The following is a 26,999-nucleotide window of genomic DNA, read 5'->3' as shown; positions in this document are numbered from 1 at the left end:
ATTCACAAGTTTCCTTTAACATGATAACGCTTAGGATTTTATCATTTCATGTTAAACCATACTGTATGTTATAGTCCATGTATTTTTAAATATATTTAAAGTATAAAAATTTGGCTTCTAGCATTGTGATTCAGTTTATATTAGCTATTTCACACAAATATCAAAACCAAAACCCAAATATGGCAATAATCGTGCATAAATACTGTAATGCTAAGCCAACGTGCAGGTTGGGAGAAGGATGAGTTAAATAGCCAAAGCTGTAAAGGTCAATACTGTATAATGGTTTTAGTTTTGTTTAAAGTAAAAAATTCCTGCCTGGATTCTGAGTGACTATTCATATTCCTTCTCTGAAAATGTCTTTAAGTTTGTTTCTTTAAGACACATGAACACAAAAACATTATCACCTCTCTAAAAATTACTCAAGCTTTGAGCACATGTGTAAAATCAAGTACCTGCCTCCAGACATTCTTGTCATTTAGACAACATTATTTTAGATATTCTATGGAAGATTTTTTGGTCTGTTGTTGATTACCTTTCATTCATTATTTTATTAAACTGTAAAATCATATGCTCTTTGTACAAAAAATACAGAAACATATAATGTGCTTTGAAGTAATTTTAATCTTGTTCTTTATGTGTACAAATACATTAAGTATCAAATATGGTAGTTATATAACTTATACCTATATAAATATATATACATATATTTCATACACATATAAATTTGTTAAAATTTTTGCTAAAGTCAGGAGCAGTTTGACCTTTAAGAACATATCGAATAAAAAAATGGTAAGTATGTGACATGATGGATATGTTAATTTGCCTGATTTAATAATTTCATAAGGTATACATATACTAAAATATCACATTGCATCCCTTAAATTAAAAAATGTTAAAAAAAGAATTAAAAACAGAAAACGTATTGGTTCCAGGTCAGTATGTTTGAAATAACTTCTAGTAGACAATTTCAGAAACAAATTATTCACCTTCCTTAATTCCCTAAATGTCACTGCAATGTTCAAAAATAATAAATGACAGATATCTTAAGACATTCTTAAAGGATACTGAATAGGTGAGTAAGATTGAGAAAGAGTTAATTAGTGTTGAGCAGGTCAGAGAGCTACTGGGGCAACAGGGGTGGACCCCCCCAGCAGCCCATTGGGAAACCTTTCAGCTCAGAGCTGCGGCAGCCGAGAGGGGAAGCATGCCAGGGCTGAACGGAGGGTCTCTGGAAAGCAGGCCTGAGGCTTGTGATAGGAAAAGCTGCATTTGTTACTTGCTAGTTCTTGCTAGCAAAGTAAAGTGGGGGATTTGCTGGTGCTTCTAGTCAGTGCCCTATATAACTTCAGTGTTGTCCAAAATACAAACTTTTTAGCATACAGGATGAAACAACACAAAAAGGCTCAGCAAAGCAGTGAGTTCCTCCCTGTAACATCCTCTCATTTCCCACTGGAGAGCATAAATGTGTTCAGACTCAGAGAGCCTGTCGACGCCCTCAGTTGAGGCCACAGGAGTAAGTCGGGGCTCTTGGGTCTCTTGCTAGTGACTTTCACAAAGAAGGCAGTTGGAGTTCAACTCTAAGGCATCACTTCAACTCTCCTGTCTGAGAGCCCCCAAGCGACCACTTTGCTCAAATATAGCTTTTACCCCAGGTGGGCTCCCAGCTTGTGAGCCCCAAAGGGGAAAGGAAAAAGGAAGCAGTGGCAATTGTCTGATGGATAGAAGTGTATAGTGACCCACCCCATCCGCACTACCCACCAACACTGATTCTTTTAAGAAATGTAAGCAGAGAAAAATCCTCATGCACAAGAAGAAAAGCAACAGCTTAAGAGAAGGAAGACTAACAGGAACAACCATATAAATGGCCCCCACCTAAACAGAACATGCACAGGAACAGGAGGGAATTTCAAAGATGAGAGTATTACAGTAGCCCCCACTTATCGAAGGGAACATGTTCCAAGAGCACCAGTGGGTGCCTGAAACTGTGCAGAGCACTGAATCCTAAATATGCTGTTTTTTTTCCTATCTATAAATACCTATGATAAAGTTCAATTTACAAATTGGGCATAGTAAGAGACTAACAACAATAAACTAGTAATAGAACAATTATAACAATAAACTATACTAAAAGTTATGTGAATGTGGTTTTTCACTCTGAAAATATTTTCTTACACTGTACTCACATCTTTTCAGAATACAGTTGACTATGGGTAACTAAAACCACAGAAAGTGAAACTGTGGATAAGTGGGGACTACGCCATATGCAAGAAGATAATAGAGCAATGTTTATAAAATTCTACAATAGCAAACAGTGTTAACAGTAAGAGCAAGAGAAAGATATTTTAAGACATACCAGTACTCAGAAAATATATTAACCTAAGTACAACCTTTCTGAAAATAACTTGAGAAAATACTTCACCAGAAGAAACAGGAGCTGGAATGAAGAAAGGGGAAAATGTGGTACATAAGAAAAAAGGTGGCAATAAAGCTGGTAAAATTTGTTTAATTACTGATAATATGGTTGTGAATTATTAAGAAAGGATTTATAAAATAGAAGGCACAAAAAGTAAAACAAAACTAATCATCCAGAAATTAAACTTCCATATTATTTCAACAAAACCTGGAGGCAGGCAAGGGGAATAAAAGCTTTCCCATTACGTATCTGCTTTTGGCGAAAAAAGAAAAAAGAAAGCTTTCCCAAAGGAAAGGTCTCGTCTTGTTTGGTAAGCAAAGGTGAAGACACTGTTACAATTTTAAAAGTGCTAGGGGAAACAGGGTTCATCCAGGTTTGTTAGAAACGAGTCAAGTTCTAGACTAGAATGAAGATTCAGAACCTCCAAGTGTATCTGACAGGAATAACAATAAAAGATGAGAGCCGGTAACTAGTCTTGATTCAGGGGAGAGGGGATCCCACAATTCTGTAATACGCAAGGTCTCTGTCTTCATGCCAAGTGCTGTGCTGTGGATCTGCTGTGCTGTGTGTAAGAGAGGCAGAAAGGCAGTTTACATTGCCGTGGCCACATATAAAAGCTTAAGTAGCCCCAATTTCCTTAACTGAAAAACAGTGGCATTTAGTATAGGCTGGTTTGAAATTAAAGTAACAGAATAATTTAAGAGCAAAATCTGCTGTGGACATTGCCCAGGGCTGTGAAGGGTAATTACGTACTAGTAACTGACTTAAGGCAAACAACTGATAATCAAAGGAAAGAGTGGAAGAGCATCTCAAAACAACTAGAAGGTTATTTTTCTTCCAAATGATTGCTTTAAATTGGGATCTCATTTCCTGTGACCTTTCTGTAAATTACATTATTAATATTTATGTTAATATCTTTAATGCAAAGTCATCCTGTTTTCTAAAACTAAAACCTCCTGCACCAAATTGGCTATCCATGGGTCTCAGCTTGGAGATGTGTGGAGAATCCTCTCCTCAGGATAATGTTACTGAGACTGCAGGGTGACTTGTCCTGATTTAGGCTGGGAAGCTGAAGGCCAGAGATTATTAAACTCTCCAGATTAGAGATTCGCAAGACTCTTAGGTTTTTTGTTTTAACTTTTTACCATGGAACATCTCAAACAAAAAGTACAAACATACATAAAACTAAAAATAATAGCAGAATGAACCAAACACACATTTCTCACAATTTCAAAAACTGTCAACAACACATGGCCAACCTTGTTTCATCTATACCCAGCTTCCACATCCCTGGATTACTTTAAAGAAGGGCTCAGACATGTCATTTTGCTGTCAGGTGGTTTGCTGTCTCACTATTTAATGATGTAAAGAAGGTTACGTTTTCCTGAGCAGGACCATGATTTGTTCTGAGTATTTTGTTACTATGAGTATAAGTTAGGGCAGTGGTCCCCAACCTTTCTGGCACCAGGGATGGGTTATGCAGAAGAAGACAATTTTTTCATGGATGGGGGTCAGATGGGAGATGGTTTCAGGGTTGTTCCACCTCAGATCATCAGGCATTAGTTAGATTCTCATAAGGAGTACACAACCTAGATCCCTCACATGTGCAGTTCACAATAGGGGTCGCGTTCCTATGAGAATCTAATGCTGCTGCTGATCTGACAGGAGACAGAGCTCAGGCAGTAATGCCAGTGATGGGATGCAGCTGTAAATACAGGGGAAGCTTTGCTCACTCTCCGGCCGTTTACCTCCTGTTGTGCGGCCTGGTTCCTAATAGGCCTCAGACCGGTTTGGGGACCCCTACGTTAGGGTCCGCTTTAACAATAAAAACTAGAGTAATTTTATTGGAACAATTTTTAAAAAATTCAACAGATACCTATAAAGGGCCTACTATATACCAGACATGAGTATCAATGGACAGAACTAACTAAATATGCACATTTTGACTTGGAATTTTCTAAAACTAAACTGATTCATAAAAGAAGTCTGTGTTGCATTATGAGGCGGTGAGGTCCCCTTTAGAACAAAGCATTCAAGCAGAAGATGACTAAGATGTTGCATTAGGTTAGACTGGGGCAAGATGCCTTTTAAGATTTTCCCCATCTCTAAGATCTTGTTTTTGTAATTTAAAAAAATGTAAATGAATAAATGCCAAGGAAGAACTTGGGACCCTAAATTATATGCATACATTTTTCCACATGGATAATTTCCAAATGATCAATATAAAAAAAGTCAGACCTTCTTTTGCTTCACCCTGAGAACTGCCTACTTGCTTTAGCATATTATTATTACAACTGGGAAATGGAATATCTTATCAATATTACAAAAACCCTATGCTCTGATTCCCATCCATTCTACCTGGCTGGGGACCTCTGTGCGAGGAAGAACTTGCAGACTTGAGCATGGAAAGCAGTGGAGTCACAGGCCCTCATGCTAGTCAGCAAAACTGTCACAAGCATAGACAGTTCAATCACATTCTATTGTAAGAGTATAAAACAGAACTTTTAGTATAAAAGTAGTTTCAAGGCTTGAATAAAAGAACTTGCTGAGCACAGGGAGAACTTCATTTAACAATACACAGATTAATACCTCTTGCACTTAAAATTTTCCTTAGTACTTAATGCCTAACATCTGTTCTAGAAAGAATTAATCTTTAATCTGTCCAGGTATGCACATGCACATACCACATTCAGATGAACTAAGCAGTAAATATATGTTATTTTTGTTGTTGTTGTTTTGTTTTTAAGCTTCAGACTTGAGCATATAGTTCCTTTAAAGTACACTGGCTCCAGCCTGGCCATCATGACAAAACCTCATCTCTACTAAAAATGCAAAAAATTAGCAAGACATGTCTGTAATCCCAGCTACTGGGGAAGCTGAGGCATGAGAATCGCTTCAACCTGGGAGGCAGAGGGTGCAGTGAGCCGAGATTGCGCCACTGCACTGCAGCCTGGGCAACAGAGCGAGACTCTGTCTCAAAAAAGTTTACTGAAGTACACTGGCAAAATTCAGATGAAAGAAGGAAAAATCCCACAGTTATCTCATTAAACAGAAAGAAAATATTTTGAAAGAGAATTATTAATTTAAACTTTATGCATATTTTTGAAGCAAATCACACTTATTCTAGGTTGGAGCAAAACGGTTAGTTTTACAGGATCCCATTAAAATAATGAGAGGAAAAACTCACTGTTACTCATCGTGTGTGACTCTTTCTGTGCATTTTTGGTGTAAGCCTGATAAATTATGTAAATTAGAGTTTCTAGTCACAGAGAATCTGCAAAAGATGGGTAGACTTGAGAAGTTAAACTAGGAAAGGCATTTCAATCTTTTTAAGAAATGAATGACTGACTAGTTGTGTCCCTAATAATCAGCAAACAGGTCAAGGTGGAAATCTGACTTTGAATTGGAGTTTCACCTATTTTGATAGAATGCTTTTTAGAGACACAGATGAGTCAGAGGCATCAAGTGTCGCTTAGGTACTAGAAAAGAAGGGAACATTGTTAATCAAGATAGCCAATCCATGACTCAAAATATAGCTGGACATTTATTTGACATAAATTTCTTGAATGCCTTCTATGTACCAAACCCTGTGTTAGGCACCCAGCAATCAAAGACAAATAAGACAGATGATGTTCTTAAGTTGCTTAGAACATTACAGTATATTAGGAGTAAGAGAGATGCTAATGTGAATGACACAAATAAATAAGCCTAGATTTCAGAGTGCTTGCCAACTATTCTTAAATGGATGGAGGAAGGAGAGATTAAATGTGATATTAAAATAAATGAAGACTAAAAGTGTGTTGCTTTTCACCAAAAAGGATGATGCTCATGTGCAAAGGTAAAATAACTGATTTTAGCTTTTTTTTTTTTTTTGAGACGGAGTCTCGCTCTGTCGCTCAGGGTGGAGTGCAGTTGCGCCATCTTGGCTCACTGCAAGTTCCGCCTTCTGGGTTCACACCATTCTCCTGCCTCAGCCTCCCGAGTAGCTGGGACTACAGGAGCCTGCCACTATGCCCGGCTAATTTTGTATTTTTTCTTTTAGTAGAGATGGGGTTTCACCACATTAGCCAGGATGGTCTCGATCTCCTGACCTCATGATCTGCCCGCCTCGGCCTCCCAAAGTGCTGGGATTACAGGCGTGAGCCACCGCGCCTGGTCCTTTTTTTTTGTTTCAGACAGAGCCTTGTTCTATATCCCAGGCTGGAGTGCAGTGGTGCGATCTTGGCTTACTGCAACCTCTGCCTCCGAGGCTACAGCCTCAGATTCCTGAGTAGCTAGGACTACAGTCACGTGTCACCACGCACAACTAAATTTCGTATTTTTTGTAGAGACAGTGATTTCACCATGTTGGCTGGTCTGGTCTTCAACTCCTGACTTCAAGTGATCCGCCTGCCTCAGCCTCCCAACGTGCTGGGAGGACTGATTTTTTTTTGAGATGTTTTCATCCTAGAAATTATGTGACTTCTGTTTGGTTCCCCTGGGAACCAAAATCTGCCTCAGTCAAATGACTGTATTGGATTTAGCAGTTTATCCCTAAGGAATCAAATTCCAAACTCTTACTCCAGTATCTCCTTGTTTCAACTAACCGAACTTGGTTATTCTAATTACATACACAATTAGTGTTAGCAAAAGTTTCAAGAATTTCTTGCCTTTATTGGATTTAGCAGTTTATCCCTAAGGAATCAAATTCCAAACTCTTACTCCAATATCTCCTTGTTTCAACTAACCGAACTTGGTTATTCTAATTACATACACAATTAGTGTTAGCAAAAGTTTCAAGAATTTCTTGCCTTCTTATCTAGAGGTGTCCAATTGAAGAAGGAAAGAGATAAGAAAATGTACTTCAAACTCCAAAATTAACAGTATCCCAAATAAACAGCGTATTTAATTTTTTTAGCTTTAAAATAGCCAAATAAAACTTTCTTGAAAATGGCAAAAGAGAGGAAATGGATAATAAAAAGTATAGAAATGATTAGACTCATGTATCCGTATTTTGTGGCTACAGTAATAATGAAGATGGGTGAAACTCTTAGTTCAATTAAGGCTGAATCTGCTGTTTAGAAAGGAAGGATGCATGTTATATCAGTTTCATCTCTCAAAATAAATCTCAACACTAATACATTATACATTATTCTGTTGCTTTTCTGTGTTCAGCTATTTATGCTTATTTCACAACTGTAATAAATATTTCTACAAAGTACATGTGCCATTTTTTTGACAAACAAATCAGTATGGCTCTCTTGCATCACAACAGTAATACAAAAACAGTCACCTCTCAAACACCAGTTCAGCACAGAACTCTCAGCAAACTAGGAACAGGGAGAACCTCTTTAATATGATACAGCAGAGCATCTACCAAAAAACTCCATAGTTAATATAACACTTAATGGTGAAAGACAAAATGTTTTCCCCTTCAGACTGGAAACAAAACAAGTATGTCCACTCTCACCACTTATTCTATATAGTAAATGAAAATTATAGCCAGCACAAGAAAAATAAAAGTCACAGGGATTAGAAAGAAAATTATCTCTCTTTGAAGAAGACAAAGTTGTCTATATAGAAAATCCCAAGGAATCTTCAATAAACCCTCCTAGAACCAGTTAGTGAGTTGAGCAAGGTCACTGTATACAAGATCAACACACAAAAACAAATTTCAGGCCGGGCGCGGTGGCTCAAGCCTGTAATCCCAGCACTTTGGGAGGCCGAGACGGGCGGATCACGAGGTCAGGAGATCGAGACCATCCTGGCTAACATGGTGAAACCCCGTCTCTACTAAAAAAATACAAAAAAACTAGCCGGGCGAGGTGGCGGGCGCCTGTAGTCCCAGCTACTCGGGAGGCTGAGGCAGGAGAATGGCGTGAACCCGGGAGGCAGAACTTGCAGTGAGCTGAGATCCGGCCACTGCACTCCAGCCTGGGTGACAGAGCGAGACTCCATCTCAAAAAAAAAAAAAATTTCATTTCTATATACTAAAATATGTGGAAGCAAAACTTAAAAACACAATATCCTCTACAGTCATGTTAAAGAAAATAAAATCCTTAGGCATGCACTTAACCAAACATGTACAGGGTCTTTATGACAAACATGGGCTTCAGGTGGAGCATACTACTAGCATGGGTGGGAACTGGTTACAATGAACAAATAAGTGACACAATGAGGAAAACTGAAGTCACATTTCTCACTGCTGGAAGAGATATCTACAAAAATAGACAAGATTAGAAGGAACCCTGAAGTGCTCCATTTGGATTAAAAATGAAATTATTGCAATGAATTAATGGTTATATAGTTAGCATATACAAATATAAATAGATGTAAACATAGTTACAAATGTGTACATTTGTGTGTGCATATGTGAATCCATACCTGTATTCTCCTAGCTGTGTCCACTGAGAGAACCTAGAAGAAATGACAACCCAGTAGCAACGAGCACACTGGGCAACCATTTCAGAATGTGGTTTTGAAATGCTGTTCTCTACTAAAAGAGAGAAATGTCTGACTTCTTGGAGAAATGTCTGATTCCAGGCTTGGGACAAGGGGGGTACAAGATGAACAGTAGAATGTCAATTGATGGAAATACAGAATCACTATTTGATAAATGTAGAAGGTTGATTCAGGCAGTTGTCAATGTACTCTAAGGGTGCTAGGCAAAAGTTTCATAAAGAAAATACTATTAATGTAATATCTGAATATTGCCCCCCAAAACACTAATGAATTACAAAGGGGAAACAGTGAGTTTAGGGTAGAGAAACTTGGTGATCATCAACATGACCAGGTGAGCAAGGTTAAGGTCATGGTGGTAGGACAGGTCAACATCATGTGCTTCCTGACATGATGCACTGAGAAATGCACAGCATCAATTCTGTAACTCCTTGCAGCAGAATTTCTGCAAATAATTCATGACCTAAGTTGGGTAAAGAGGAAACAGTGCTATCTCACAGAATGCAAAGCCTGGATTCTTTAAAACTGATACAGACATGAAAAATAGGAAAAGACTGAGGAACTGGTCCAGATTGAAGAAGTCTGAAAAGATGGGACAATTAAATGTAATAGATATTTCTGGACAGAATCCTGGGCCAGAAAGAAAAAATATTTTTGCGACATGGTGAAATCTGAATGGGATCTATGTATATAGACAGTATGGTGCTGTACCGGTTGATCTGATCTAGAGGGTTGTACATTGGAGCATGTCCTTGATCTTTGGAATACGTGGAGACAGGGGAAGAGAAAGAGAACAAAATTAAATGTTAGTACTTTACTCACCAATAACTTTAACAAAATAAGCATCTGCTTCAAAGTTATTTTTTAGTGTATGGATGGCAAAATCATTCTTTGTATATCCTTTACTTAGCACTACAATGTCCAAGATTCCCTGGAGGGGGAAAAAAAAGCAAAAATGGTAAGAACAAACTATTAGACCAACTAAAAAAAATGACCATTAAAATGCATGTCATATTGTTTATAAAGTAAATGTAGTCTTATTTATTCATCCTCATGTTTAAAATAAAATCGCTATTAAAATATGTAGTATATGCACACGTTTCAATAGTAAAATATAAAGAAAATAAAAAACATCTGTAATTTTAGTCTCTGGAGATAATTATTAGCATTTTGGTATGTTTCCTTCCATTCAAATTTGCATGAAGTTTCAAAGGCCCATGATGTGGACTTGCCAGACCCTTTCCAACCATCAGGGGGAATACCTTTTTATCTCCCCTTGCCACCACAGCATTTTACCATTTGCTTTCAAAAACAAGGAAGCTTTGCTAATTTTGTCGAAGGGAAAAAATGTGTGCTCATTTAAACTGATATTCCTCTGATTCTTTTCATGAAGTTGATTATTTATCATATTTTTAAATATGTCAGCAACTTGGGTTTTTGTAGTAAACTATGTTCTATTTTTGCAGAGTATTTTTGATGATATCAGTTTGTATAAGCCCTTTTAAATTATGAATATTAACTATTGGACCCTTTCATGGAAAATTTATTTCCCAGATTTAAAACAATTTTAAATTTTATTCATTATGTTTTTGATGTACAGAAATTAAAAATGGATTTGTAGTCAATTCTCTTCCTTTGTCCCCTCGTGATATTTCTGTCAATTACTTTTATGGTTGGAATCTGCTAATGAAAAGTGAAATAACACAAGATCTGATTGCAGGAGAAACAGGGGAAAACAAGGACCTGAATAATTCATATAATTGAGAATAAGCCTCTTAGAAAAAACAAAACAAAATAAAATAAAAAATGGGGTAAATGGGGACATAAATGTCCTATTGGGCATTTAACTTTTAAAAATAAATTATCTTACTAGGATATACTGTGATACATTAATTCTGGAATTTAACATTGCTTTTTTCAGAATTTATTATTTTTCAGAGTGGTAAACTGGCATTTCACTTTAGAAAGGGGAAAACCAGAACCTTGAAAGCCTTTCACAAGGTCACCTGGCAACCAAAGTCAGAGTCACAAGAATCTGTGGAAATAGATGCTACTCTGGTTCACAAAGATACAAGTCAGCACTAAATTCATTCTTCTGTGATTTTGTGCAGATTCAAGGGTCTGTTATCTGTTGGCTGTAATTTTTTCTACTGTTGAACATTCAGATCTGTCAGTCTTAGAGCATGATGCTTTAGTGGTTTAATCCAAATATGCACAAAGTAAGATAAGAGAGTTTTCATATTTGACTGTACTGATCAGCCAATGTTGTCAATAGATTTGTTTCATCTGCCATTTAACATTAAAAGGGGCTTTCCTTAATTAACTCATTTGCTTTTGTTATGTTGTCCACATTTTCTGGTCAAATGGAATGAAGCTAAAGTGTGAAAAGGTGAATGGCAATTAAACTTCAAACACACAGTGCAGGTCTGAACTCACATCTTCGTAAATGTCAAAGAAGGTGGCAACCATGGCATCCTTAATTTGATTTAGGTCTGTCAGCTCCCAGTAGACTTTGAACATTCGACGCGCCTCTTCACAGCTTGCATTATTACAAGGGACGTTCTCCAGTAAAAAGGCCTGCTGGTTGCTGTGCGCCAAAGGAAAGGCATTTTGTTAATATAAGTATCAACACTCTGTAGCATCGGCTCTGTAGTATTTCCTAGATTCAAAGGAGATGGTAAATGGTACACAGTGAAATTACATGAAAAAATCTCCACATTTTTTGTTTACAGTACTGTCATTAAAAAATTGTTGGCTATCCCTTTTCAACCTTTGGCAAAAATACTCTGATTTTATAGGCGAGTTGATTGCTGGCTTCTTTCCTTTTCTATGGAGTTTCCAAGTCTATCCCTTCTTCCTCATTTACTACTCTATAGTCATGGACCCTGAGTTCCTGGACACTGTCATTATCTGTTTAGATGTGTATTACTTTTCAATGAATATCTGCATTTTAACTAGAAAGTCTCATAAACTCAAAGCAATGAATCTATAACAACAGAATTTCAGCTGCTCTCATAGGTGGTAGGGCAGATATTGCCAAGCATCTCTCAGATAAAGGAAGCATCATATGTTGCACAGCCATGAAGTCTTCCCTCTTGAATCCTACTCTAGAGGCAAAGTATTTATGAGCTTAGATTCTGGAGCCAGATTACCTAGATTCAAATCCTAGCTCTGTTATTTGGCAGCTCTGTGGCCTTGAGTCAGTTATTTAACCTCTAAGACTCAGATCCTCATTTGTAAGCTGTGTAGTAAGAGTACTTACAGCATAGGTTGTTAAGATGAAATGAAACACTGCAAGGAAAGTTACTCAAAACAACTCCTGGCATCCAGTTAGTACTCAATGAAAGTGTTTATATTATCTTCATTTTTACTATAGAGTGCAATACAATGCCATGTAAAAATATTTGCTTTAGATACAGAAGTAACTTTGTAAAGTGTGATTTTATGTAATAGCTCCTATTTATAGGTATTTTCCCAAAATATGTATATTCTTTCACTTTTCTCTATGCATATAGAAAATAACAGATGATAGAGCTTAAATGTTATTATTGTTTAATTTTTCTCTAATAGTAATTATTTTTCATTTTATTTTTCTTGAGACAATCTCACTCTGTCACCCAGACTGGAGTGCAGTGGTGCAATCTTGGCTCACTGCAACCTCTCTGCCTCCTGGGCTCAAGTGATCCTGCCACCTTAGCCTCCAGAGTAGTTGGACTACAGCTGCGTGCCATCATGCCCAGTTAATTTTTGTACTTTTTTTTTTTTTTTGAGACGGAGTCTTGCTCTGTCACCCAGGCTGGAGTGCAGTGGCCGGATCTCAGCTCACTGCAAGCTCCGCCTCCTGGGTTCATGCCATTCTCCTGCCTCAGCCTCCCGAGTAGCTGGGACTACAGGTGCCCGCCACCACGCCTGGCTAGTTTTTTTGTATTTTTTAGTAGAGATGGGGTTTCACCGTGTTAGCCAGGATGGTCTCGATCTCCTGACCTCGTGATCCACCCGTCTCGGCCTCCCAAAGTGCTGGGATTACAGGTTTGAGCCACCGTGCCCGGCCAATTTTTCTATTTTTTGTAGAGACGGGGTTTTGCCATATTGCCCAGGCTAGTCTCGTGATCTTCCTGCCTAGGCTTCCCAAAGTGCTGGGATAATAGGTGTGAGACACCATGTCTGCCCTCTAATAATTATTTTAAATAAATCTGTAAACAGAGATTTCTTTTGTTCATATAAAAATATTACTATGGCTCTGGGTGAGTTTGATTATAAGAAAGCAAAATTTATAAGTGTTTAACACAGAATAAAAACCAATGTTTCAAATATTCAACTTGGATGATGTCTAGTAAACACATAATTGGCTTCAAACTATTTTTCCAGGTGAAAAATTCCAAAACAAATAGTTCACCAGAACAATTCTTTAACAAATGAAAAAAATCTTTCAGAGCATAATGTTTACTTGGAAAACTCTCAGGTGACTTTGTTCATGACCTATTATAGAACAATATTCATCCACTAGAAAGAATAAATGATTTCTTCTTTGTCTCCTGTCTAACAATGAATTTTAAAATTCTAATTTATAAAATTTTTTCCTGGTAACTAACCTATCCTATCCTTTTAGCTAAAGAAATTTTCTAGATAATTCACAGAGAGGCAGCACACTCTGTTATTAGATTGTATTAAAACATGAGAACATGTGATAAAAGCAGACTTTCTACAACACTCTATAATCAATGCATCATATGGTCAGCATTTGAGTGAGCATGCATCCTTACTTCCCTTTGCAAAACTACTGCACATATCTCATTATTATAAGTCTGGCCACAATTTCAAATATACAACAACCTACAACAAAAACCCTTTTGCAGTCATGCAATTTAAAATGTTATTCCTTCTTTTGCCCACACTAGACATGGCACTGGTCAGCTTGTTGGAGAGGCTGCTACTTGTGAACCAGTGCAGGTTTTCTGGACTCAAAGTTTATGCAGATCTGCTGGATCTGGGTCCAGGGAGTCCCAGTGATGGGCCGATCCTGGCCATGCCCAGCTGGGGAGTCTCAGAGGAGTAGGGAATCAAAATGCTTCATGGAATCACCACCCTGGTCTTCAAGCTCTGGCATGGAGTCATAGTTGCAGCAGACTATAGGACCACAGTGGGTGCTTACATTGCCTCCAGATGGTAAAGAAGGTGGCACAGATCAACCCCTACCCGAAGCCATCATGGCTAGCGGCACAGCAAATTGTAGCTTCTGAGAATGGCTGTTGGCTCGGAAATGTCAAATGTATGAGCTCTGAAATAAGGAATGCATCTCTGTAGCAGCTGCCTTCCAGCTGCTTGCCAACATATTGCATCAGTACAAAGGCGGGGGGCTATCCATGGGCAACATGATCTGTGGCTGGGATAGGAGAGGCCCTGGCCTCTGCTACACAGACACTGAAGGGAATCAGATCTCGGGGGCCACCTTCTCTGTAGGTTCTGGCTCTGTGTATGCTTATGGGGTTATGAATCAGGGCTATTCCTATCACCTGGAAATGGAGCAGGTCTATGATCTGGCCCATGAAGCGAGCTACCAAGCCATCTATTAAGCCACCTACCTGCATAGATGCCTACTCAGCAGGTGCTGCTAACCTCTACCATGTGCAGGAGGATGGCTGGATCCAAGTCTCCAGTGACAATGCAGTTGGCCTTCATGACAATATGATGGATCTACCCCATGAGGGAGGGTGACGTGGCTGTTTGCATTTCTTGGGTGACTGTCATTGGTAATATGGATACAGTGCTCCATCTTATCTCTAGTGGAGGGGTCTTCAACTGTATCAATACTTTTTTTAAAAACTCTAGAACACTGACCTCCATGTGTTACCAGTCGTTAATGAGCTGCTGCAGAGGTGGATGGGTTTCATTCGGGGTAAATGAAATGTTCTAAACTTGAAGGTGATAGTTATATAACTCTATGCATATTCTAAAAACCATTGAACTGTATACTTTAAATGGGTGAATTGTATGGCAAGTGATTATATCTCAACAAAACTATTACATAGGTTAAAAAAAGATATAGCAAGTTAAGGCAAATAAAAAGAAAGCTGGAGTGACAATAAGAGAGAAGGTAGACTTCAGAACAAAGAATACCACCAGAACAAAGAGAGTCATGTCTCTTTTAATAATTGATAAACTAAAAAGACATAAAATCAACGAGGATAAAGAAGACTCAAACAAAAATAACCAATTTCACCTGATTGACATTTATTGACCACAACCAGCAACACCAGAATATATAATCTTTTGAAGTAACATCAAATATTTATCAAGATAGAGCATATTCTGGATCCTGAAACAAGCCTCAATAAATATAAAATAATTTCAGTCATACAAAGTATTTTCTCTGATCATAATGGAATTAAATGGGAAAGCAGTAACAGTTATTTCAAAAATTTCCAAATAGTTTTAAATTAAAAATAAAACACTACTAAATAAACCATGAGTACAAAGAAAAATTCAAAAGTACTCTGAGCTGCATAAAGATGAAGCCATCAAGATCTGTTGTATGTCACTATAGTAGTATTTAAAGGGTTATTTATATCATTAAACACCTATAGTAGAAAAGAAGAAAAGTCTCAAATGACCTCAGTTACTTTCTTAAAAACCAAAAATAGAAGAGCAAATAACATGTAAATTAAGGAGAAAAAAGTAAATAATAATAGAGAAAATCAATGAAATAGAAAACAGGAAAGAAATAGAGAAAAATCAATGAAAACAAAAGCTGGTTTCTTGCAAAAAACAATAAAATTGATAAGCCTTCAGTCAGAATGGCCATTAAAAAAATGAAAAGAAGGAAAGGTAAAAAGTACCAATATCAGAAATGAGACAGTTAACATCACTACAAATTTTAGTGATTTCAAAAGGATAAGGGAATGCTATAAAAAACTTTGTGCCAATACAATTGATAAGTTAGATTAAATGGATGAATTTCCTGGAAGTCACAAAATACCAAAGCTTACTACAAGAATAGATAAATTGAAATTGCAGTGTAACAGTCTCCAAAAAAGAAAACTCCAGACTGAGACGGCTTCACTGATGAATTCTACCAAACATTGAGAGAAGAAATACTACACGTACTACACAAACTCTTTAAAAAATACATGAGAAAGACATAGTTCCCAACTCATCCTGTGAAACCAGCATTAAACACCCAAATGAAAGACATCATAAGAAAACTACAGACCAATATTCTTCATGAGGATAGAAGCAACATTTTAAAACAAAATTCTAGTCAATCAAATTCAACAATACAGTCATATCTTGATTTGACTGTATCGAGTCATATCATATCTTGATACAGTTCAGTGTTCATTGAAATGTGTGCATTTTTTGAACCATGTCTCTGCTCTGCGATTACCAGCCAGTCACACAGAGAGGACGTATTTCTGATACGAGCGTGTTTCAGTGAACACTGTAGGAATATTAGAAATACTAAAATCACGACCAAGTTGAATTTATTGCAGGAATGCAAAGTTGCTTTAATATTAAAAAATAAATCAGTGTAATTCATTAGTTTAACAAACGAAAAAAGGAAAATAGTACAATCATCTAAATAAAAGGCAGAAAAAGGATCTGACAAAATCCAAAACCCATTTCGGTTCTAAACTCTCAGCAAACTAGGAGTAGAAGAAAAATTCTCAACACTGTAAAGGGCATCTACAGAAGACCTACAGTGAACATCACAGTGGAAGACTGAATGCTGTCCTCCTAAGGTCCCTGTTCTTACAAGGAAAGAATGCCTGCTCTCACCACTCAGCAGTGTATACACAGGTTCTAGCCATTGTAAAAGGAAAGAAAAACAAAAGACATCCGGATTGGAAAGAAAGAGGTAAAACTGTCTTTATTTGCAAGTTATATGGCCACGTACTTAGAAAAATCATATGAAATCTACAAAAAATTACTAGAACTAGTAAGTTTAGCTAGGTGGGAAATACAAATACAATAGTCAAGAACAATGGAAACTGAAATAAAAAATACTGGCCAGGTACACTGGGTCTCACCTGTAATTCTAGCACTTTGGGAGGCCAAGACAAGAGGATTGCTTGAGCCCAGGAATTTGAGACCAGCCTGGGCAACCTAGAAAGACCCTGTCTCTATTAAAAAAAAAAAAAAAAAAAAAAAAATTTTTTTTTTAAAAATATAAAGTACCAGGCATAATAGCATCAAAAATATAAACTACTTAGGTATAAATCTGACAAAAGATGCGTAAGACCTGTACATAGGAAACCAGAAACACTGTTAAAAAATTAAATATCTAAAATAAAAGAGCTATATACGCACTACATTCATAGTCAGAGGACGCAATATTGTTAAGATGTCATTTATCCCCAAATTGACCTATCGTTTCATTGTAATCCCAGTAAAATTCTCAGCAGACTTTTTATTTTTATTTTGCAGAAACTGACAAACTGACCCTAAAATTTATAGGAAACACAAAGAAACTAGAACAGCCAAAATAACTCTGGAACAGAAGGAGAGCATATACTATCTGAACTGACTACTCATTTTAAACAATAGTAATCAAGTGTGGTACTGCCACAAAGATGGACAATAGACCGTGGGAACAGAGAAGAGAATGAAGAAATATACCCAAACATATATTGTCAACTGATTTTCATCATGGATCAAAGGCAACTGAGTGGAAAATAAAAGTATTTTCAATAAACGGTGCTGGAACAATTTACAAAAAAGGAACTCGGATATAATGGATCACAGACCTAAATGTAAAATTCAGAACTCTTCAATTTCTAGGGCAAAACATTGTGTTAGGTAATGATTTCTTAGTTATGAAACTAAAACTATAACTATAAAAAAATTGAAATACGGTACTTTCCCAAAACTAGGTACTTCTGCCCTTTGAAAGACATTGTTCAGAGAATGAAAAGATAAGCTAGAGATCTGCGAGAAAATATTTGCAAATAACATATCCAATAATAAAGGACTTGTATCCAGAATAAATAAAAAACTGTCAACATTCAATCATAAGAAAACAAATATCCCAATTTATTAAAGAAACTAAAATTAAAACTACAAGGAGATCTACTACAAACAGAACAGACAAAATTAAAAAGATCAGCCATACAATTTTGGAGAAAATGTGGAGAAACTGGCATGTTTGGCATTTTCTTAAAAAGTTAAACATGCATCTTTCAAAAGACACAGCTACTCCATTCCTTGGTATTTACAAAGGAAAGCATATGTTCAGACAACAACTTGCACATGAATGTTCACAGCTGACTATTTGTAGCAGTCAGACCTGATATAGATCTAATTGCTAATCAACATGTAAATGGATATAAGCAAACTGTGATGCATCCATACAATGGAATATTCCTCAGGAATAATAAGCAAAGAACTAAAGATACATGTAAAAACATCGATAAATCTCAGTATTATTATGCTGCGTAAGAAAATCCACACATAAAGGAACAGATATTGTGTGATTCCATTAATATAAAATATTAGAAAATGCAATCTAATCTACAGTGACAGTAAGCAGATCAGCAGTCTCCTGTGGGATAGGGAAAGTGTTGATTACACAGGGTTAAGAGGAAACTTTTGTGAGTGATGGATATGTTCATTATCTTGATTATGGTGATATTTTTATAGATGTATTTGTATAACAAAACATAACAACTTACAACCTTTAAAGATAAGTAATTTACTATATCAATTAAACCCCAATTAAGCTATTAAAAATACATGAAACTCTCTTGATAACAGCACAAATAACAACAACAAAAATAAACTTGACATCACCACCAAGTTTGTGCTTCGAATACTATCAAGAAAGTAAGATGACAACCCCCAGAAAGGGAGAAAATTTTTGAAATCATATATTTAATAAGGGACTTGTATCTAGAATATATTAAAGAAATTTTACAACTCAATAGCAAAAAGACAAATAACCCAATTATTAAAAAAGCAAAGAATCTGAATAGTTTTCCAAGGAAGAGATACAAATGGCCAACAAGTACATGAAGAAAGCTCAACATCATTAGCCATCAGACAACTGCAAATCAAAACCACAATTAAATAACACTTCACACCCACCAGGATGGCTAAAATAAAAAAGACAGGTAACACATGTTGGTGAGGATATAGAAAAAACAGAATACTTGTTTAATTTAGATAGGAATGTAAAATGGCAAACCTGCTTTGAAATACAGTCTGGTGGTTCCTCAGTTAAAAACAGAGTTCTGGCCAGGGCGGTGGCTCACGCCTGTAATCCCAGCACTTCGGGAGGCCAAGGCGGGTGGATCACGGGCAGATCACGAGGTCAGGAGATAGAGACCATCCTGGCTAACACGGTGAAACCACGTCTCTACTAAAAATACAAAAAATAAGCCAGGCGTGGTGGCGGGCGCCTGTATTCCCAGCTACTCCGGAGGCTGAGGCAGGAGAATGGCGTGAACCCAGGAGGCGGAGTTTGCAGTGAGCTGAGATCACACCACTGCACTCCAGCCTGGGCGACACAGCGAGACTCCATCTCAAAAACAGACAAACAAACAAACAAAAAACCAACCCAGAGTTCCACCTCTAATGAATATTCTATTCCTAGGTATATCTCAAGAGAAATGAAAACATGTCTACATAAAAACTTGCATATGAATGTTCACAGCAGTATTCGTAATAGCCAAAAAGTGCAAAAAACCCATGTGTCCATCAACTGAAGGATGAATAATGAAATGTAGTATATCCATATAATGGTCTGTTAATTGACAACAGAAAGAAAGGAATACTGCTACACACTACCACATGGAAAAATCTTGAAAACATACCAACTCAAAGAAACCAGTCATAAAGTACCACATATTGTATAACTGCATATATAAAATGTTCAGAACAGGTGCAGTTATAGAGACAGAAAGCTATAGAGACAGTGATTAGTGGTTTCCTAGGCCTGGTGGCAGTGGACGAAGTCATAGGGGAATTGGAGAGTAACAGCTAAGGTGAGTGGCAATATGAATACTTTTTTTTTTTTTTTTTCCGAGTGAAGTCTAGCTCTGTCGCCCAGGCTGGAGTACAGTGGTGAGACCTCGGTACACTGCAATCTCTGCCTCCCAGGTTCAAGCGATTCTCCTGCCTTAGCCTTCTGAGTAGCCACCAAGCCTAGCTAAATTTTGCATTTTTAGTAGAGACAGGGTTTCACCATGTTGGCCAGGCTGGTCTCGAATTCCTGACCTCAAGTGATCTGCCTGCCTCAGCCTCCCAAAGTGCTGGGATTACAGGCGTGAGCTGCTGCGCCCAGCCTGAATACACTTATAAAAGCCACTAAATTGTATACAGTAAATGGCTGAATTGTATGGTGTGTGAATTATATCTCAACAAAGCAGTTAATACAAAAGTTAACTGCAGAACATTTCAACATATTTAAAAAACCCATGGTAAATGTTTAAGTGACATAATGTGTAAAATGTACATATTAAATGTTGCTTCTCTGAATACCCCAATATTTGTATATCTAGTATGTACTTTTTTGAGGCTAGTTTTAATTTATCTTCAAAGGCTATAACATTGGTAGTGTTACTCAATGCACTACCACTTGACAAGGTCTGGGTTATTCTAGGTTGTTAATGTGCTGTGAGCAACTTGTCTTATTTCTCATTAACAGAGGTAGCTGATGGATCATTTAACTTAAAGTTTGATTTTCTCCTTGGCTGCCCTTAGAGCTCATGTCCATTTTAGTCATTTCTATATTCAGTGAGTTCTCCTCTTCTAGACTGTCTTTAACTTTCTTCCTTAATTCCCCAATTTCATTATCAGCCTAGATTCAAATGAAAAGAGCTTCAATGTGGGGATATGTCTGACTTACTATATAAACCTTGGGAAAGCCAGTTTTACATGGAGAAGAAAAACAAATTAAGAAGAAACACAAATAAGGCCATTAGGAATCCTCTAAACATGAAACATTAAAAACAATGATGCTCTGAAACCCATGCTGCTATGGTATGTGCAGAATGCTTAGCTGATAGAAAACTTTCACTTTGAAATACTAAATATTATTGAAGTGTTTTGCAACATATGCTACTGACAACAAGAAATAGTCAAAGGCAATTAATTGATATTTACAATAAAGTTCACTTTATCTCTGGGCAAATGCAATCCATTTATCCCCAGTCAGTGTCTAGGATATGTGATTCAGTGGGAGTGATAGTACATGTTACCTGAATGAAAAAAGGAAGTGAGCATTTTTTGTAGAGGAAGGCCACGGAAAGGGAAACCTAATGGAATATAACACTGTGACTGTTGAAAAGTTTCTGTCAAATAGGTGAGTAGAAAATATTTTGTCATGTTTTAATTTACCTATATTCAAAAGAATCTATTAGATTATTTATTTATTTATTTATTTAGAGATGGAATCTTGCTCTGTTGCCCAGGCTGGAATGCAGTGGTTAGATCTTGGGTCACCGCAACCTCCTCCTCCAGGGTTTCTATGAAATATTCATTAGCTCATAAAAGGTAAGAAATCTATGTACTTTAATAACTACGAGACATAAGAATTAATCGGCTGGGTGTGGTGGCTCACGCCTGTAATCCCAGCACTTTGGGAGGCTAAGGTGGGTGGATTGCTTGAGGTCAGGAGTTCAACACCAGCCTGACCAACATGGTGAAACTCCACCTCTACTAAAAATACAAAAATTAGACGGGTGTGGTGGTGGGTGCCTGTAATCCCAACTACTCGGGAGGCTGAGGCAGGATAATTGCTTGAACCTGGGAGGTGGAGGTTGCGGTCAGCCAAGATCACACCATTGCACTCCAGCCTGGGGGACAGAGGGAGACTCAATCTCAAAAAAACAGAACAAAACAAAAACAAAAACAAAAGAACTCACCAAATTTAAGATTCAATCTTACCATCTTGAGAAAAGTTTGACAACATGCTGAGTTAACAGAATTGCACACCTTAAAAAGGGACATTTACCCTATCAATGGAAGTGTATTAAAGTAAGATTAAACCAGGAATGTATATAAAATCAGCTATTAAATCCTTTGTTAAGAAGAGAACAGAACATTTAGACAATTAACTAAAACTTGGGCTGAAAAAAAGAACAGATATAATACAATTAGGCATTCTAGTATAAAAAACTGAAAACTTTTTTCCTTTTCAGGTCACTGTTGGCCTTGGGTCACCCCAAGTGACCCAATTTAAGATTTGAGCTTCACATGCTATGAGACGAAATTCTCTCTTCTTATTATAAGAAGCTTTATAAGCTTATTATAATGGTAGCTTTAAAACTGCCAAACAATAGAATACCTACGATAATAAAAATTTATAGAAAATATCACTAATAAACTCACACTTCTATATAAGGATACTCTGCTAACAAGCTGTTGAAGACAGAGAGAGATGGAACTACAGTGGGAAAGGCCACGAGTCCAATATATGTTTTGTGGAACAAAGTTTGAGTAAGTCTGCTTAAATATTCTAGCCATAATGAAAAAGGCTTTCAGAAAGTCCACGATTGCTCCTTCACTCTTTAGAATTCTATTTCAAACTCTGTGGTATGTAAAAAATTGAAATGTAATTCAAACTCTGTTCACTATGGGAAGAAGGGTAGGGAAGGAGTTTCTAAGACTTACGAACAATAGAATTTTGAAAGTGTAGCTAACACAACCAGTGATTTTATCTGGTGAATATTACATATCACATGTCTGTTATTTTTAACAATTTTCTCTGCTTGGGTTCATGTTCGTAAATCTTTTGCTAAATTTCTACATGTACCTGACATGTATGAATCTGTTACTCTACTCTGTTTAGTTGACACTGAATGTCTACTTCCTGAAAGGACCTGGAATAATATATTTTCTTTGGATTTGAGAATCCCAGTCCTCTCCCTTGTTATTATATTTCTTCAACTGCTGTTTTTGTATTATACAGGACATTGTTTGTGAAATGTCACTTATGGGGCTAAATAATAATCCTATTAAGTAAATACATAATAATAGGTATTTATAAAATATAGTTATACAAAATACAGTACATTTTATACGAGAGAGTTGCATCACACAAGCATAGCTTCTCAAGGTAGTAAGATAAAAATCACGTAAATACTGGAGTTAATCCACATAGATTTAACATTCTGAATCCAACTGTATGCTTGGCATGCTGTATGAGATCAATATATAATCTGTTTTTCACCAACTGTAGAGGTATAATAAAAAGGCTAGAGAATTGTGTTTTCGTATGTAACCTTCTCCATTTTATCTTACAATATATATTACTGTATCTGTATAGGGAAGATGACACAAATTCATATACGTATATTTTAACTTGTGAGTGATTTAATGGATTTTAAAGAGTAATTCTGCCATTTTTAGACTGACTTTAAAACCTAATTTGTGATTCTACCACATATCAAAATGCAACAGTGATCATCTCTGGGTGATTTTTAAGCTTTTGAAATTTGTACTTCCTAAATTGCTATAAGCTGTGCTTATTAGAAGAATAAATAAAATAAAAATGCTGTACTACATTTACGTTCTATTAAGTCATACGTGGTTCTGTTACACAATACAAAATAAACTCTTCTCAATAAAAAGAATGTAGGGTCATGAACAAAGTCAATGAAACCAAATAATACCATGACTATTCAACATTGTAGTGAAGGTCCTGGCCAATACAATAAGACCAAAAAAGAAAGAAGAGATACAATACTTATATAGCAAGAGATCTAATTATTTTTATTTTCAAATGAAATAATTATCTTTACAGGAAATCCAAGAGAATATGCCAACTATTAGAATAAGAGAATAAAGTCAGATTGATGAATATAAGATCCACATACCAAAATCAATATCCTCCTTAAATTTCAATAATACTCATTAGAAAAGTAATAGGAAAAAAATCTCATTCAATAATAATGAAATCTCTAAGTTATAAAAAATAATCTAGCAAAAGCTGTGTAGGAGTTTTATGAAGATAATGGCAAAACATTACCAGGGGAAAGGTAAAGACAATGTGAATAAATGTTACTGAATGGAAGATTCAACATCACAAATATGACAGTTCCTCAAAAATTAATCTTTAACTAAAATGTAATCAAATCAATCAAGAAGCCAACAGAATTTTTTTGGTCAAATAATTAATTCTAAATTCATGTGAAGGACAAAGGGACAAGAAGAGTTGAGACAATTCTGAAGACAAAATTACATGGGAAGGTATTTCCCTATCAGATATCCAACATTATTTTAGAGCTAGAATGATTAATACTATGTGAAATCAGTGCAGAGACTGATAAACAAGGTAAGGCACCAAATAGAAGGCACAGAAATAGGACCATACACATAAGAGAAACTGGATACACACAAACGTGGCATTACAAGTCAGTGGGGAAAAATACACTACTCATTAAACATGGGGACAACTGGTTATCCAAGATAAATGAATGAAACTAGGTTCTTTTGATGCAATACACAAAAATAAAGTTTAGGTACATAAAAAGCCTGCATATGAAAAGTAAAATTCTAAAACTTTTATGACAAAATACAGGAAAATATCTTTATGACCACAAGATAGATGATTATTACCTAATAAGATCAAGAAAAACTGAGATTGCATGCAAAACAACCTGCATTCATTCTGTGCACATCTGTAACATTAAGCTAGCTATAATTATCCCTATTCTCTGCCATTTTGTTTTGTCACATGAGAAGAGCCTACTGAATACCATTGCTTATCATTAATATTGTGGCAGTTTACACACAATTACATGTAAAAATGTACTAGATTATAATTTCAATTGAGCTATATAGATCATCAAACACATTATATTATCTTAGAATCAGTTTGCTTCTTTTATTGGAAATATAATCCATGCATTTTAATTTCCCAAATTGTAAAAATCAAATACAATCGTCCCTAGGTATACACAGGAGATTGGTTCCAGGACCAGCCCCCAGTCCCCATACCCAAATCCACACATAGTGAAGTCCATAGTCAGCCCTTTGGGGTCCAATGCCATAGGAAATAAGCACAAGGATTGGCATCCCACGAATACTGTATTTTCCATTGGCGTTTGGCAATGGATGTGGAATCGGCAGGTAAGGAGAGCTGACTGTATTTATTGAAAAAATTCCACATAAGTGCATCAGCACAGTTCAAATTGGTGCTTTTCAGTGGTCAACTGTTTAAGAATATATTTACAATACGGCAGTGAACACAGTACTTTGAAACTTGGCAAAAGAAAATTAGATATGACCATTTTAATATGCAATATAGGAGGAACTATTTACGTTCGGCTACTAAGGAATTGAAATGTGGCTATTCTGAATTCAGATGTGTTTTAAACTACAGAGTGGATTTTGAAGAATTAGTAGGTACACACAAAAAATACACACTACAACAAAACAACTGTGCTTTGAAGAATATGCTACTAAATTCCTTATTCTGTAAGGAGATGGCTGTGTGTGATATGCTAGCACATAAACTTATTTCAGCTGTTATATTTGGGAGAGACAAAGCTTATGTTCCAGTTCAAGCTCAGAATTGCCCATAATCAGAACAAATATCTTAGGCAAACAGATAACCTTTAAAGTATATCACAAAATTATATATAAAATATAAGGCAGAAGAAATTTGTTTCAACATTAAACTAATTATTTATTCAAATATCTACCTCTCTGTGTTCCCTCATACTTCTATTGTCTAAAGGGGAGATTAAATTTCTATCTGTTCATAGGTCGTGAGGCCTGCTTCCAGTCTTTATTTAAAGCAGTCTTACTTAACAGAGATTACAAATGGAGATTCTGTGTATAAAAGTGTCAGTGTTTAACATGTTTTCATGTAAATAGAAGAGACATAAAGAACAGTGGTGGCGGGGGAGAACACAAATCACAGGGGGTCTCAGTTGTATCGGAATAATCTGAACAAATGTGACCAAAAGTTAAGATTTCTCAGAGTGGTAGTGATTTGAAAGGTGTTTGGAAGAGGTCACTTACAAACGGAGTTTCTTTCCAGGCATTGGGACTGGGGCTGAGTCAGTCTGGGGCAGAACAGAAGGGGCAGCTGTGCTACCTTGCTCCACATTTCAGATGGCAGAGCATTATGCCCAAGTGTCCATGGCCCAGGCAGCATGCGAGAGATGAGAAAGCATGCGAAGCAGGCTGACTTGTTTCTGCTCTTTCTATTCCTGCCTGGACCAGCAATTTCACTGTGATTCTGTGACAGATCTGTCACATACAGACTTAAATAAAAAATATTTCTGTATAGAAAAAAAAGTTGTGAAAGTGATATTTTTGAATTCCTAATGCTGTTACTCTAGGGAAAAGCCAGTAGTGGCAATGGGGAGGAAGGCAGAGACTTACCACATGTGAAGGGAAAATAACTCAGCAACTGGAGTGGAAATGATGATTATCAGCTAATAGGAATTATGTCAACCTAAATATTACTCACTGACAGCATAGCTACGTACAATTTATGATAAGGGAATAACTTAAGCAATGGTGAATACTTACGAAAGACTTGAAATTCTTACATTTCCTCTGCATTTAAAGTTTAACCTTCATAAAAAATTACGAACCAAGTTACATTCAGAATCTTCCTTTTTTGTATTTTTTATTTTTGAGTTGAGTTTTTTATATATTGTGAATACAAATCCTTTGTGAATGAGATTTGCAATTATTATTTCTCCTAGTCTGTGGCTTTTTTTTTCATCCTCTTTGCAATGTCTTTTGCAGAAGTAAAGGTCTAAATTTTGATAAAGGTCAACTTATCAGCCTTTTTCTTTTGTTGACTGTGTTTGTAGTGTCATGTCTCAGAGCTCTTCAACTAACTCAATCTAGGTTACAAAGACTTTCTATGTCTTCTAAAGACTTTCTATGTCTTCATAGTTTTATGTTTTACATTTAAGCTTGTAATCTATTTTGAGTTAGTTTTTGTGTAAGATACGATAAACCTCGTCAAGGTTTTCTTTCCCTGCTAGGGATGCCCAGTTTTTCCAATACTATCTGTTATAAAGACTATCTTTTCTCCATGGAACCACGACTACACTTCTCTCAAACACCAGTTAGCTGTACCAGTAAGCTGTACTTGTTAGGCAGTGTAAGTTATTCCACTGATCTGTGTGTCTACTGCTTTGCCAATACTACACTGTCTCGATTATTGTAGCTATATAGTAAAATC

At 36.4% G+C, this 26,999-nt stretch overlaps 1 protein-coding gene and 1 pseudogene across 1 annotated transcript in view; one reads left to right on the top strand and one right to left on the bottom strand.

Annotated features, from left to right (window-relative positions):
* ITFG1 (integrin alpha FG-GAP repeat containing 1) overlaps positions 1–26,999 on the bottom strand; it is a 296,091-nt gene that overhangs the window by 88,997 nt on the left and 180,095 nt on the right. Inside the window, exons 11-12 of the mRNA XM_011952601.1 lie at positions 11,288–11,438; positions 9,674–9,782 (exon numbers count right to left, since the gene is read on the bottom strand). Coding sequence (XP_011807991.1) covers positions 9,674–9,782; positions 11,288–11,438 — 260 coding nt within the window. The remainder of the gene's footprint in view (positions 1–9,673; positions 9,783–11,287; positions 11,439–26,999) is intronic.
* On the top strand, positions 13,749–14,556 carry LOC105519288 (annotated as a pseudogene).

The sequence above is a fragment of the Colobus angolensis genome, unplaced genomic scaffold (genome assembly GCF_000951035.1).
Source record: "Colobus angolensis palliatus isolate OR3802 unplaced genomic scaffold, Cang.pa_1.0 Scaffold343, whole genome shotgun sequence".
In the NCBI taxonomy this organism is placed as follows: domain Eukaryota; kingdom Metazoa; phylum Chordata; class Mammalia; order Primates; family Cercopithecidae; genus Colobus; species Colobus angolensis.
The sequence above is the reverse complement of the archived record's forward strand: the minus strand, read 5'-3'. Positions and strand labels throughout refer to the sequence as shown.